This window comes from Callithrix jacchus, chromosome 8 (assembly GCF_049354715.1).
Source record: "Callithrix jacchus isolate 240 chromosome 8, calJac240_pri, whole genome shotgun sequence".
Lineage (NCBI taxonomy): Eukaryota > Metazoa > Chordata > Mammalia > Primates > Cebidae > Callithrix > Callithrix jacchus.
The window spans coordinates 55,046,784-55,060,045 of NC_133509.1; the positions used below are offsets into that span (position 1 = coordinate 55,046,784).

The following is a 13,262-nucleotide window of genomic DNA, read 5'->3' on the forward strand; positions in this document are numbered from 1 at the left end:
TTTTTAAAACTGCCCGGACATGTGTGTGAACAACCGCTCTAGAAAACTGAGTAAAGCATTTAAAATTTGGCCATGAATGACTTTAGAATATAATGTTTCAGTAACTCCCAGAATCAACTGACCACAGCTTTCTTTCGTAATGCTAGATGAGAGCTATCTAATTACTATACACTCGTGTTCTGAAACTAGGCTGCTGCTTTTATTTTTTTAATCACACATTTTCTTAATCTAGAATCACCACCTGTTTAGTAATTGTTTGACTCCGCAAAATTCAGAAGGCACTAACGGACAGCCAGCCCATCCACACAGTGCCCTGAGTGAAGATAAGACATTTTTTATATATGATGGATCAAAATCCCACTGCCTAAGGCTCCAAGCAGTGAGAGGAACAGCCATCAAAGTTTACCTCCAACCACATTAACTTAAAACAAGACACGTTTATAAGAAATTAAAGACATCCCAACCTGGGCATCATGGCAAAACCCCATCTCTACAAAAAATACAAAACATTAGCCAGGCATAGTGTAGCCTGTGGTCCCATCTACTGGGGAGCCTCAGATGAGAGAATTACCTCAGCCTGGGAAGCTGGGGCTGCAGTCAGCCCTGATTATGCCACTGCACTCCAGCCTGAGCAATGGAGTAGGTCCCTGTCTCAAAAAAAAAAAGAAAAAAAAAAGCAGGCCAGGCACAGTGGCTCACACCTATAATCCCAGCACTTTGGGAGGCTGAGGCAGGCAGATCACCTGAGGTCAGGAGTTCAAGACCAGCCTGATCAACATGGCAAAACTCAGTCTCTATACAAAAAAAAAACATTTTTTTTTGAGTAATAATTAAGACATCAAAGGACTCTTATAAGATAGAAATCATTACATCTAAGTAAGAACTAGAAAGAATCATTAAGGATCAACTGATCCAGCAAGGGAAAATCACAAACTAGATAACAAGTTAGTACCAAAACCAAGATTAATCAACTAAAGAAAATGTTATCCTAACAACTATATAAAGATACACACTATAGGGCCGGGCACGGTGGCTCAAGCCTGTAATCCCAGCACTTTGGGAGGCTAAGGCAGGTGGATCACGAGGTCAAGAGATCGAGACCATCCTGGTCAACATGGTGAAACCCCGTCTCTACTAAAAATACAAAAAATTAGCTGGGCATGGTGGCGCATGCCTGTAATCCCAGCTACTCAGGAGGCTGAGGCAGGAGAATTGCCTGAACCCAGGAGGTGGAGGTTGCGGTGAGCCGAGATCGCGCCATTGCACTCCAGCCTGGGTAACAAGAGTGAAACTCTATCTCAAAAAAAAAAAAAGATACACGCTATAGTGCCTATGACTAATTCTAAAACTTAATTAAGTTTTGAGGGCCAGGGGTGAAGGTAATGAGGGGTAGCTAATTAGCAGAAAGTTATATAAGCAATAAAAACAAAGAATTTTCTTTTTCTTTTTTTGGGGACAAAATCTAGCTCTGTCACCCAGGCTGGAGTACGGTGGTGCAATCTCAGCTCACTGCAACCTCTGCCTCCCGGTTTCCAGTGATTCTCCTGCCTCAGCCTCCCAAGTAGCTCGGATTACAGGTGCATGCCACCACATCCAGCCAATTTCTGTATTTTTAGTAGAGATGGGGGTTTCACCATGTTAGCCAGGCTAATTCCTGACTTCAGGTGATCTGCCCACCTTAGCCTCCCAAAATCCCACCACACCAGGCCAAAACAAATAATTTTTGTCAATCTATTATGCAGATGTCAGAAACTGCCAGGTAGTACAGTATCTAAAATAAATATACACATGGATTCTGATGACAAAATATTTAACACCAATTGAGCATTTACCACATATGCTTTACCCACACCTTAACTAATTTAATCTTCAAAATAGCCATCCTGAGTCAAATGTTATTGCCATCTTCTAAAATATAAAACTAAGACACGAATGTTAAGAAACTTGACAAAGTTGCATAACTGGTAAAGTGACAGAGCATGGGTTTGAACCCATATATAACCACTATACAATGCTACTTCTCAACATCTTTAATTTACTTTTTTTTTTTTTTTTGGACACAGAATCTTGCTCTGTCACCCAGGCTGGAGTGCAGTGTGCTATCTCTGCTCACTGCAACTTCCGTCTCCTGAGTTCAGGAGATTCTCCTGCCCCAGCCTCCCAAGTAGCTGGGACTAAAAGTTGCATGCCACGCCATGCCCGGCTTTTTGTATTTTTTTTTTAGGAGAGATGGGGTTTTACCATGTTGGCCAGTCTGATCTCGAACTCCTGAGCTCAGATATCTGTCTGCCTCAGCCTCTCAAAGTGCTAGGATTACAGGCATGAGCCACCATGCCTCGGATCAACTGACTTTAAAAAAAATGAAATTTATAGCCCCTTAGCAGCTAGCTGTGAAATCATAAACCTGAATTTTCAGACTCATGTATGTCAAAGCTTCTCAATCGCAACCTAAGCCTTACCATAAAACACAGTAATCGTCTACTGTATATCCAGGATTTACAGCACCAAAGAGGTCCAGAATGGAACAGGGAGACTCAGATCTGGTTTTGGTCTCTTGAACTTTTACTTCTGTAAAAGACAAAAAAAAACTAAAAAATTAATTCGAGTTCTTCTGCTATAACTTTGAGTTGTTTGTATTCCCTGTATTACACCCTAATATCTAACTAATTCTCTGCTGAAAATGCAGGCACAGGTAAAGAATATAAGCTTGCCCTAAATTACTTAAATTACTTTTAATATATTACAACACATGAATACAATAAAATGAGAAAATAGAAGTTTATTACAAGATTACTTGTAGAATCCAAATATAGAGAAAATAACCCCTAGTATTTTAGCATATATATCCTTTTAGCTTTCTTAAGCAAACATATGCATATAAAAATATTTAAGTGGCCGGGTGCGGTGGGTCAAGCCTGTAATCCCAGCCCTTTGGGAGGCTGAGGCGGGTGGATCACGAGGTCAAGAGATCGAGACCATCCTAGTCAATATGGTAAAACCCTGTCTCTACTAAAAATACAAAAAATTAGCTGGGCATGGTGGCGCATGCCTGTAATCCCAGCTACTCAAGAGGCTGAGGCAGGAGAATTGCCTGAACCCAGGAGACGGAGGTTGCGGTGAGCCGAGATTGCACCATTGCACTCCAGCCTGGGTAACAAGAGCGAAACTCCGTCTCAAAAAAAAAAAATTTTAAGCAGAAACATTGCTCTATAACCTGTTTTTCATGTGTCATGAATACCATTCCATTTCAATAAACATAAACCTGTATCATAACTTTTAAGTGACTGTATAGTATTGCATTGTATAGTCTTCACAAAATTGATTGAACCAACTCTGTGTTTCTCTTAATCTATCTATATAGATTGAAAGAATAGTGATTAGTTGAAAACTGCCAGGCTAAATTGCTTATAGAATGATACCAGTTACCAGTGCCTTTTCTGTAGTGTTTGAACTTTTAGATTAAGGATTCCTGACTCTAGTTCTAACTCACAAAAGTAATTTTATGGGGATATGGAGATATCACAAACAATCAAAGCACAACAAAATATTAGTCTCAAATTGGTAATTTATTAAGATTTAAGAATTACCTGGGATTGGCTGAGCATGGTGGCTCATGGCTGTAATCCCAGAACTTTGGGAAGCCAAGGCAGGTGGATCACCAGGTCAGGAGTTTGAGACCAACCTGGCCACTATGATGAAGCCCCATGTCTACTAAAAATACAAAAATTAGCCAGGCACGGTGGCAAATGCCTGTAGTCCCAGCTACTCAGGAGGTTGAGGCAGAAGAATCGCTTGAACCCAGCAGGTAAAGGTTGCAGTGAGCCGAGATCACACCACTGCACTCCAGCCTGGGCAACAGAGCAAGATTCCGCCTCAAAAAAAAAAGGATTACATGGGATTACAGGCTAAATCCCAGTAAAAATTTCAACAAGCAGAATTCAATTGCAGGTGTTTGCCCCTAGCTTTAGTCTGCTCAGAGCATGTGTTTAATCAGACTGATCAGCTGAAACACGGACTTAACATGCATTTCATCATGGCAAACTGTAAATGACTGGTGAAGGGCAAACCAGCACTGGCTCCTCATCCCTAAATAGGAAAATCCTTTTAAGGTTAGAACTGGGGATTTTTTCAACTATCAAATTCCATCCACTAATAACACTGAGTCCCAAGTCTTGCTAGGTGATTAGAAATTCAAATGAGTTAAAAAAAAATGAAGATTTTGCTCTTACACTTACATCTGGCATCACATGAATCCAGCTTCTATCTAGAAACCAAGTTGAACCACGGGATCTATCAATTACCTAAGATCATCTCTGGAAAATTTTAAAAAAAAATAAATTCACAAACATTATCATTATATGACAACTCACACCAGCATGTTCTACACACCAAGTCACAAGAAATTTAGAGTAACTTTGACTCTCCATTCAATAATATAAATTATTGGTTCATCTATTTAGAGAAAGTCATCAAATGCCCAAGCTCAATATCAAATAGGGCAGGATCAGGAGTTCAAGGTTACAGTGAGCTGTGATCATGATACTGTACTCCAGCCTAGGTAACAGAGTAATACCCTGTCTCAAAACAAAAATTAACAAACAAAAAAAAAAGAGTAGGACCTCTACACAAGCTTAAACTTGTATAAATTTACAAGTTTGGATAAAACTGCACAATAGCCTAACCAACTTCTGAAAGGCTATAAAAGTCAACAGCCTCATCGTAAGAAAACAGTTATGCGGCCGGGCGCAGTGTCTCACGCCTGTAATCCTAGCACTTTGGGAGGCTGAGGTGGGTGGATCACCTGAGGTCAGGAGTTCAAGACCAGTCTGGCCATCATGGTGAAACCCCATCTTTAATAAATAAATAAATAAATAAATAAATAAATAAATAATAGAAAGAAAACAGTTATGCAAAAGGAAGGAATTAAGAACTTGTAAGATTAAGGTAAATGAGGAAATATCCAAAATAGTCAGTTTTTTTCAAAGCATGTTTCAATTTCATTTCAGCCAATGCTGGACTGTATTTAAACTTTACTCTTTGTAATCTTTGTCAAAATAATCTGAAGAAAATCTTCCCTTTATACAGGAAAATTGAATTAGTATCATTTGGAACCCAAGTCTGCCACAAGATGGCAATGTAAGAAAGAGGCTTTAATTTCCTCTTCCAGCGTTTGAGTGTAATCTGAACTTTCAGATCAAATACATACTCTTTACACACTTTATCTTTGCAGCCAACCTTCACACTATTCCCTACTCTTCACCTAATTACTAGCTAGAAAATTTTTTGTATTACTTATAATGATCATCTAAAACTTGTTAACCAAAAATACTACAATTGTACTTTTATCATTATGTTCTTTTTCATGCAGCAACATGGAGATTTAAAAATCCATAACCTCAGCGGGGCATGGTGGCTCATGCCTGTAATCTAAGCACTTTGGAGGCCAAGGCAGGCAGATCACCTGAGTTCGGGAATTCAAGACCAGCCTGACCAACATGGTAAAACCCTGTCTTAAAAAAAAAAAAATTCATAACCTCAGATCCAATATAGCCAGAAAGACAAGACTCAGAAATTAACATACCACCAAAAAAGTATTAGAAAGCAAGTAAGGTTGAGTAAAGAAGTAGCATTGGTCAAGGAAGGCTTCATGAAGAAAAAAAGTGGGTCATGAGTGGACCTTAAAAGTTGCATGTCCAATAAGTACCACTTAGAGTTAAAAATTAAATTTCTCCATTGCCCTTGTCTCATTTCATTACTCAATAGCTATACTGGCAGTACAAACATAGAACATTTCCATCCTTAACAGAAGGTTCCATTGGACATCAGTGCCTTTAAGGATGGGTCTAAAATAAGCTGATAGAAAGAAAACAGTGGCTATCATTCTTTAGAAATCCTATCTGTCAAGCTGGGCGTGATGGCTCACGCCTATAATCCCAGCACTTTGGGAGGCCCAGATGGGTGGACCATGAGGTCAAGAGATCAAGACCATCCTAGCCAACATTGTGAAAGCTCATCTCTACTAAAAACACAGAAATTAGCTGGGCATGGTGGTGCAGCCTGTAGATGCCGCTACTCGGGAGGCTGAGGCAGAAGAATCACTTAAACCTGGGAAGCAGGGGTTGCAGCGAGCCGAGACTGCACCATTGCACTCCAGCCTGGTGACAGAGCGAGACTCTGTCTCAAAAAAAAAAAAAAGAAAGAAATCCTATTCTCAAAAAAAAAAAAAGAAATCCTATTCTCAAAAAAAAAGAAAGAAATCCTATCTGTTAAGCACTATAAAATCTGTATCGTTCCAATTTTAAAACCCCCTGTTTACAACGAAAATGGAGCCTCGAAAAAATTAAATAAATTTCCTTAAGGTCACCTAACTAGTAAGAGCTAGGATTTAAATTCAGTAACATCAAAATTCCATAGTCTTTTTACTTCATCATGGTACTTCCTACTGGAAATAAACAGAGCTAAAGAAGATAGTTTGCTTTAAATGTAATGCAATGACATACTAGCTCAGTAGGTTGGAAAGAAACTGAAGTTTTTTAAATATCTCAGATGGATATGATCAAAATGTTATTTTACTCCATCCTTGTCCTATATTTCAACACTGCTTTCACTATGTAAAATGTTTTCAGATCAGCAGGATGCAAGATTAACCAAGAGAATGAAGACAAGAAGCAAGACATGGTGGGAAAGGTTTCTAACAGTTTTAACAATGTCAACCTTAAAACTCCTTGATCTCTCCAAACCTAAAATAAATTTTTTTAAAGGGAAATTAACAAAAAAAACCTCCCGTATGAAGTGACTCTTTGGGTATTAAAAAAAAAAAAACTTCCTACAGGATAATTATAGATTGAAAGCAACAACTTCTCTATTAATCAACTCACAGACAAAACCCAGGAACGAAAGAGGCCTGGTCTTTTTGTCTTTGACACACAACACAAAGCCTAGCACATAAATTCTGATGCGAAATATGTGATAACTTTCCCAATGTGTAATGCTCCCTGCAGGATTCTAGTCATGCATGCTTCGACAAGTTCATTCCACCATACAAAGGACATTTCATATTTACTAAGTATTTTGTAAATGCTCCATAAACAATGATCCCAGCATTTTGTTGACTGCAGGCAGTAATCACTTCAAAGTACTGGTGTTCATAGCCAAAAAGTACATTTTATATGTGTGAACAGATGCTTCATGAAGGCCTAATACAAACTACAAATTGATACTAAATCAGCAGATACTGTGTTAAGATTTCATTACCACTGCATTTGACTCTATTCCAATTTACACAGTGCCACCTAGCATTACAGGATACAATCGTAACTCAAAGAATCTCTAGGCTAAGCTTTTTAGACAGAAAAGACACACATAGGTGTAGTGAAGAGAACTTAAGACAGTTTATCTTGAACAAAATTCAAGTACCAGGCTTTAGGTCCCATCAGCATTTAACCCTTTCTATTGAGAATGTCCAAATCCAAGCCCAATTGATTTTCAGGGGGTCTGTAGATGGACAAGTTCTGGACTGGCACACAGGGTGCTGAAGACCCAGGCCTTTCATCCTCAGTGGATTTCATCTTCAACCTAAAACAAAATGAAAACAATATAAAATTTTGTTCATGGGAAGTAAATATTAAACTGAAGCTTGGCATAGTTTTTTTTTTAGAGATAGTTATATAAGGCACTGCTATCAGAACAGACTACAAGTTTTATTTCCCACTATCAGAATTTCCTTCCTTTTTAAGGCAGAATAGTATTCTACTACACAAAGGTATCATATTTTCTTTATCCATTCATCTGTTGATGAACCTTTAGGTCAATTCCTTATCTTGGCTTTTGTGAATAATGCTGCAATGAACATGCGAGTGTAGGTATCTCTGACACGCTAATTTTATTTCCTTTGAATACACCCAGAAATTGGGATTTCTGGATTATATGGTAGTTTTAGTTTTAATTTTTTGAGAAATCTCCATATTGTTTTCCATAATAGCTACACTAATTAATATTCCCTAAAATAAATTTTGAAATAATACAAAACTAGATTTTAATCCTGGCTCTCTTGTGTATTTGCTGTGCCCATGGGCAAGTCATGCAACTTCTCTAAACCTCAGTTGTCAACTCTGTAAAATGAGAACAAATACTTCTTACCCCTTAAAACTTCTGAGAAGATTAAATGAGGTAATAGATATACTTTACACTGTAGCTGGCATGGAGTTAAATGTTTAATATGTTATTTCTATTACTTGCCCAAGCTCAACCAGTTAGTGAGTAGAAAGGCAAGTATTCTGCCTAAAAATTTCACACTTTTCCACAGTCATTAAAAAAAAAAACCATGTCTTTTGTAGCAACTGAAGCTGCTGGAGGCCATTATCCTAAGCCAATTTGTGTAGAAACAGAAAACCAAGTATCGCATATTCTCACTTATAAGTGGGAGCTAAATCTTGGGTAGGGAGCTAAATCTTGGGTTCACAGGGACATAAAGTTGGGAACAATAAACACTAGGTACTCCAAAAGGAGGGAAGGAGGGAGAGAAGCAAGAGCTGAAAAACTTCTTTTGGGTACAATGTTTACTACCTAGATGGCAGGATCAATTGAAGCCCAAAACTCAGCATCGTGCAATATACCCTGTAACAAACCTGCACCTGTACCCCATGAATCTACAATAAATACAAATTTAACAAAAACAAAAATTCATTCTTCTGACAATAGCCCAGAAGCCAGAAAGGCCACTCATATAGTACTCATAAGGGCCCTTCCAACTCCAAGATGTTGTGTCTCTTTTTTTTTTTTGAGACAGAATTTTGCTCCCATTGCCCAGGCTGGAGTGCAATGGCACGATCTCGGCTCACCACAACCTCCTCCTCCCACCTCAGCACCCCCAGGAGCTGGGATTACAGGCGTTCAACACCACGCCCAACTAATTTTTTGTCTTTTTAGTGGAGACAGGGTTTCACCATGTTAGCCAGGTTGGTCTCAAACTCCTGACCTCATGATTCGCCCACCTCGGCCTCTCAAAGTGCTAGGATTAACAGGCGTGCCTCGCCATAAAGTTATTTCTTAACAAAAGGAAGCTTCCATTGGAAAGAACCTAATTTTTTCCCAACTCACAAAATTACCACCTAAAAAACCAGAACTAAAGACTGAAACAGCTTTGGAGAAATTCCCAAAGTCTCATTTTTTATTTTGCATGTCTATATCCTAAAACATATTTCAGCTTTTCCTAACTTAATACTAAAATGGGTCTACTCCCTCAACACCGTAAGTTGAGGGGCATATCCAGCACACATTTTCTAAGAAAACATTGAAAGTATGCCCCTTCTGTCTCTTTGAATACAGATGACTTGGCTGTTCTCGGCCACTGCTGTCACTCCTTCCCAACATTAAACATATGCTCAAAAAAATACAATTAAAAAAGATTTTAAAAAAAACTTGTGCTCATAACAAGATAAACCATCCCCTAGTCAAACCAAAGTGGATAAATATATACCCACATAAAAGCCATCAAGATGGGCCGGGCGTGGTGGCTCAAGCCTGTAATCCCAGCACTTTGGGAGGCTGAGGCAGGTGGATCACGAGGTCAACAGATCGAGACCATCCTGGTCAACAAAGTGAAACCCCGTCTCTACTAAAAATACAAAAAATTAGCTGGGCGTGGTGGCACGTGCCTGTAATCCCAGCTACTCAGGAGGCTGAGGCAGGAGAATTGCCTGAACCCATGAGGCGGAGGTTGCGGTGAGCCGAGATCGTGCCATTGCACTCCAGCCTGGGTAACAAGAGCGAAACTCCGTCTCAAAAAAAAAAAAACCCCATCAAGATGATCCTGCTTTTGGTAGAAAATCCTTTACTGTTCAATCAAGACATTTAAAGTATTGATTAGTTTCTAATCACCACTATGTGTACTTAAATAAATATAAATAGGAAGCTCTGCAAAATATCTAGATTCCTTTTAAACAAGAATATGCTAAAACCCAGTTGAAATGCCTATATGCCAACTGACTTATTTGCAAAGCCATTCATTTAGGGAGAAATATCAAGATCATAAATTATCTAAATATCTACTGATAAAAGCTAAATAAATTATGCCATGTACATAAAGTAGAATACTATGTTACCATTATACCCCAAAAACCTTTTGAAATAAAAAATATTTTTTGAAAAAAAATTTTTAGAGAATACTGTTACCATTATAAAGAATGTGGACACTTACTTATTAAGTGGAAAAAGTAAGACATATAGTAGAGTAGATATAGAAAAAGGGAAGGATACTCACACATATTTGCTTACATGCATAAAATATCTTAGTAACACTGTTATGCAAGAGAGGAATTGGATGGCTTAGGGAAGGGGATAAGAAACTGATTTCCTTGGAATTCTGAACCATGTGAATATATTACCTATTCAAAAAATCAATTATAACTGCTTGAGAATTATAAAAATTATGGGAGGCCTGCAAATGCCTATTACTACATTCAATTAACTGGTTTATTTGTCTTTCTCATGCTTTCTACCTATAAGGATACCCAACACATATATCATATAAAAACTAACATGTATCAAAAGAAATGCAGTGAAATTACATTCGAGGTCGCTAGACAAAACTTTTTATGAGAAAACAGATATCCAAAATACTATGATAAATAAGTACTGCTTACTTCTAAAGGTACCTAACATTTATTACATACCACGTAGGGCCTAGTTTTTATATATTTATCTGATCTTGGAAAGCTAAGCCTGGGAATGGCTCACTGCCACTCCCAAGGTCACCAGAGCTGTAAACTGTGGCGCTGGAATTTGAATCTACAGGCTTGCCCGAAACTAAGGTCCCCGGATCTTTTTCCATAGCTTTTTAGGCCACATTCACCACTGTGGCAACATTAAAAATTACGAGCTCCTCTTAGGGCTTATCTGTCTTCAGAGTTTGCTGCCCAGGTTCACCAAGAAAGCCGAAAAGATCTGAGCTAAGGCCAGGAAAAAGACAAGATCCGCTGCAGCTTTCATAAACCCAGTAAGGTCCCGGTCCCTCCTAGACACTCTCCGGAGAATTAAAATCTACTGAGCTGAACGCCTTCTCCCAAGATCTGACCTCACCCAAGGAGATACAAATCAAAACAGCATTGGGATGATAACAGTATTTCTCCCTCCCAGCGAAATAAAGCTGGGCGTTTCCAAGAACACACGCACTGTGCACATGAAGCAGAGTCTATTGTTCCTGGGTCACCGGGACTCAGAGAAAGAAGGCAAACCCCAGTACTGCAGAGGCCCACGTGGAAACAAGCCAGGCAGAGCATTTCACTGTCTTCTTCCAACCTCCACAGAGCCTAAATTAATCGCCTTGCGACTCACACACACTCCAATGCCGGCTTGAAATAAAGGCCTGCCAGTTGGGTATATGGCATAAATGAAGAGAAATTCAAAACAGTTAAAGAGCGCAAAACTAAGTGCACACTCACCAGCCCACCAAAACGGAGAGGGAAAGAAAGTGGAGAGACAGGAAGTGGCCTTAAGAAGCGTCTTCAGAACCTAATTGGCTAATGAGTTCAAGAGGATTCCCTCCTCCTTTACCTTAAAAGGTGCTGAAATGACGTAACCCACTCCACCCTTCTCTCTTTATGGACCAGTGATGCTTCTTGCACAATTTTTAAAGTGAACTTCTTAAACCAAGTTTCCTTTCCAGTTAATGTCCTTATGCAAACACAGGCTAATTTAAGCTATTTATGCACATTCCTGTTTGTGTGGGCTACTGCATTCTATTCCAAAGAATTTTCATCTCTTAAGGGTAATTTCTTATCCTTTGTGACCTCAGTATGGTCACAATTGATGCTAGGCAACAAATTCCATTATAAACAGTCTAGATCTATTCAAGTTAAAATTTACCTTCATTTTTTTTTCCCCAAAATCCAAAGCTGTATTGATAAAATTTACCTTCAGGTAATCTTTGAACTAACAAGCTTAGTAGATAAAAGATAGGTGGTTAAGTATTTTAGGCTTTAAATAAAATTTAGCTGATTTTGAATCCGAAACTTGCCACTTATTTGCACATATCTAAGCCTCAGTTTCCTCAACTATAAAAGAGGGAAAAATTATGAAATCTTCCTACTCTGATTGTTGTGAGTTTTAAGTAAAATAATTTATATACTCAGTACCATGGCTGGTGCATAGTACTCAACAATGTTAGCCGTTATTGTTATTACATATTTCTTGTTAGGTTTATCTTCCCAAGTAGACTATAAACAATTAGAGAGCAAAGTGTACATTTTACACACCTCCAGACCAAAACAATGACCTTCAGTGCTGAGGACATAAGTGATTAAGCAATTGTTTTGACTCCTAACATCCTCCTCCAGTTAAAGTGTATGTTCTTAGTCTGTTAAAAAAAAAAATTTTTTTTTTTGAAACAGGGTCTCACTTTGTGTTCCATGCTGGAGTGCAGTGGTCCAGTCTCGACTCACTGCAGCCTTGACCTCCCAGGTTCAAGCAATCCTTCTGCCTCAGCACCCCACCAAGCAGCTGGGACTACAGGCGTGCACCACCCCACCCAGCTAATTTGTGTATATTTTGTAGAGAAAGGGTTTCACCATGGTGCCCAAGCTGAAAGATTTCTTTTTAAGCCATAATTAGAGGACTCACTAGCACAATATTCATCATCATTAGTATTAGTAGTATTAATAAGTACCATTATAGTATATAATAGGGAATACATATACAAATATATGTTATAGGTACAAATATACATGTAATGTGCAAATATTTGAAGTATAAAGATTCAAGGTATACAATTCTAAGAAGAAATGATACAATTCTAACTCACAGTTCTCATTTTTAAATAATTTCATCCTATTCACCCTGCTTCCACCTTACTAGAAATTATTACCTATTCCAATCCACTTTAGAGTTTAACTGCCCCAAATTTCCCAATATTTAACATCAAATGCTACTTTGTTGTTCCATAAGTGATTTATTGTAACTTTCAAAGTCAAAACATTTCTTGAATGTTTACTATAAACCAGGAATGCTGCTAAGCACTTTATATTCATTACTTTGTTTAATCTTCACATTATCCCATGAATGTAGGCACTTTCATTATAAGTATTTCACCAAAGCAAAAGGAAACAGAGTTACAGAAATTAAGGAATTTGTCTATTTAGCAAGCAGTAAAGTCAGGATTCAGACCCTGCTATGGTTTAAATGTCGCCTTCAAAATTCATATTGAAACTTAATCCCTAAAGTGGCGGAAACTTAATCCTCATTAGAAGTGGGCCCTTCAAGAGGTG

The 13,262-nt window shown here is 38.4% G+C and overlaps 1 protein-coding gene and 2 non-coding genes across 8 annotated transcripts in view; all 3 read right to left on the reverse strand.

Annotated features, from left to right (window-relative positions):
* CCNB1IP1 (cyclin B1 interacting protein 1) overlaps window positions 1-13,262 on the reverse strand; it is a 39,745-nt gene that overhangs the window by 14,871 nt on the left and 11,612 nt on the right. For 3 of the 6 annotated variants that reach the window (XM_078334445.1, XM_078334444.1, XM_078334443.1), the window contains exons 1-4: window positions 11,442-11,467; window positions 7,417-7,575; window positions 4,236-4,313; window positions 2,460-2,568 (exon numbers count right to left, since the gene is read on the reverse strand). Coding sequence is in view for 1 of the 6 variants with exons in the window: in XM_054239764.2 (XP_054095739.1) it covers window positions 7,417-7,439 (23 nt within the window). In the remaining 5 variants the exon portion in view is untranslated. Of the gene's footprint in view, window positions 1-2,459; window positions 2,569-4,235; window positions 4,314-7,416; window positions 7,577-11,441; window positions 11,468-13,262 lie in introns of those variants that run through there. The other 3 variants (XM_035259958.3, XM_054239764.2, XM_078334446.1) reach the window with 3 other exon arrangements.
* LOC118145402 (small nucleolar RNA SNORA79) lies at window positions 251-398 on the reverse strand. Its single transcript, XR_004730520.1, has one exon. It is a non-coding gene; the product is annotated as a small nucleolar RNA SNORA79 (small nucleolar RNA).
* LOC118145413 (small nucleolar RNA SNORD126) lies at window positions 3,967-4,043 on the reverse strand. Its single transcript, XR_004730528.1, has one exon. It is a non-coding gene; the product is annotated as a small nucleolar RNA SNORD126 (small nucleolar RNA).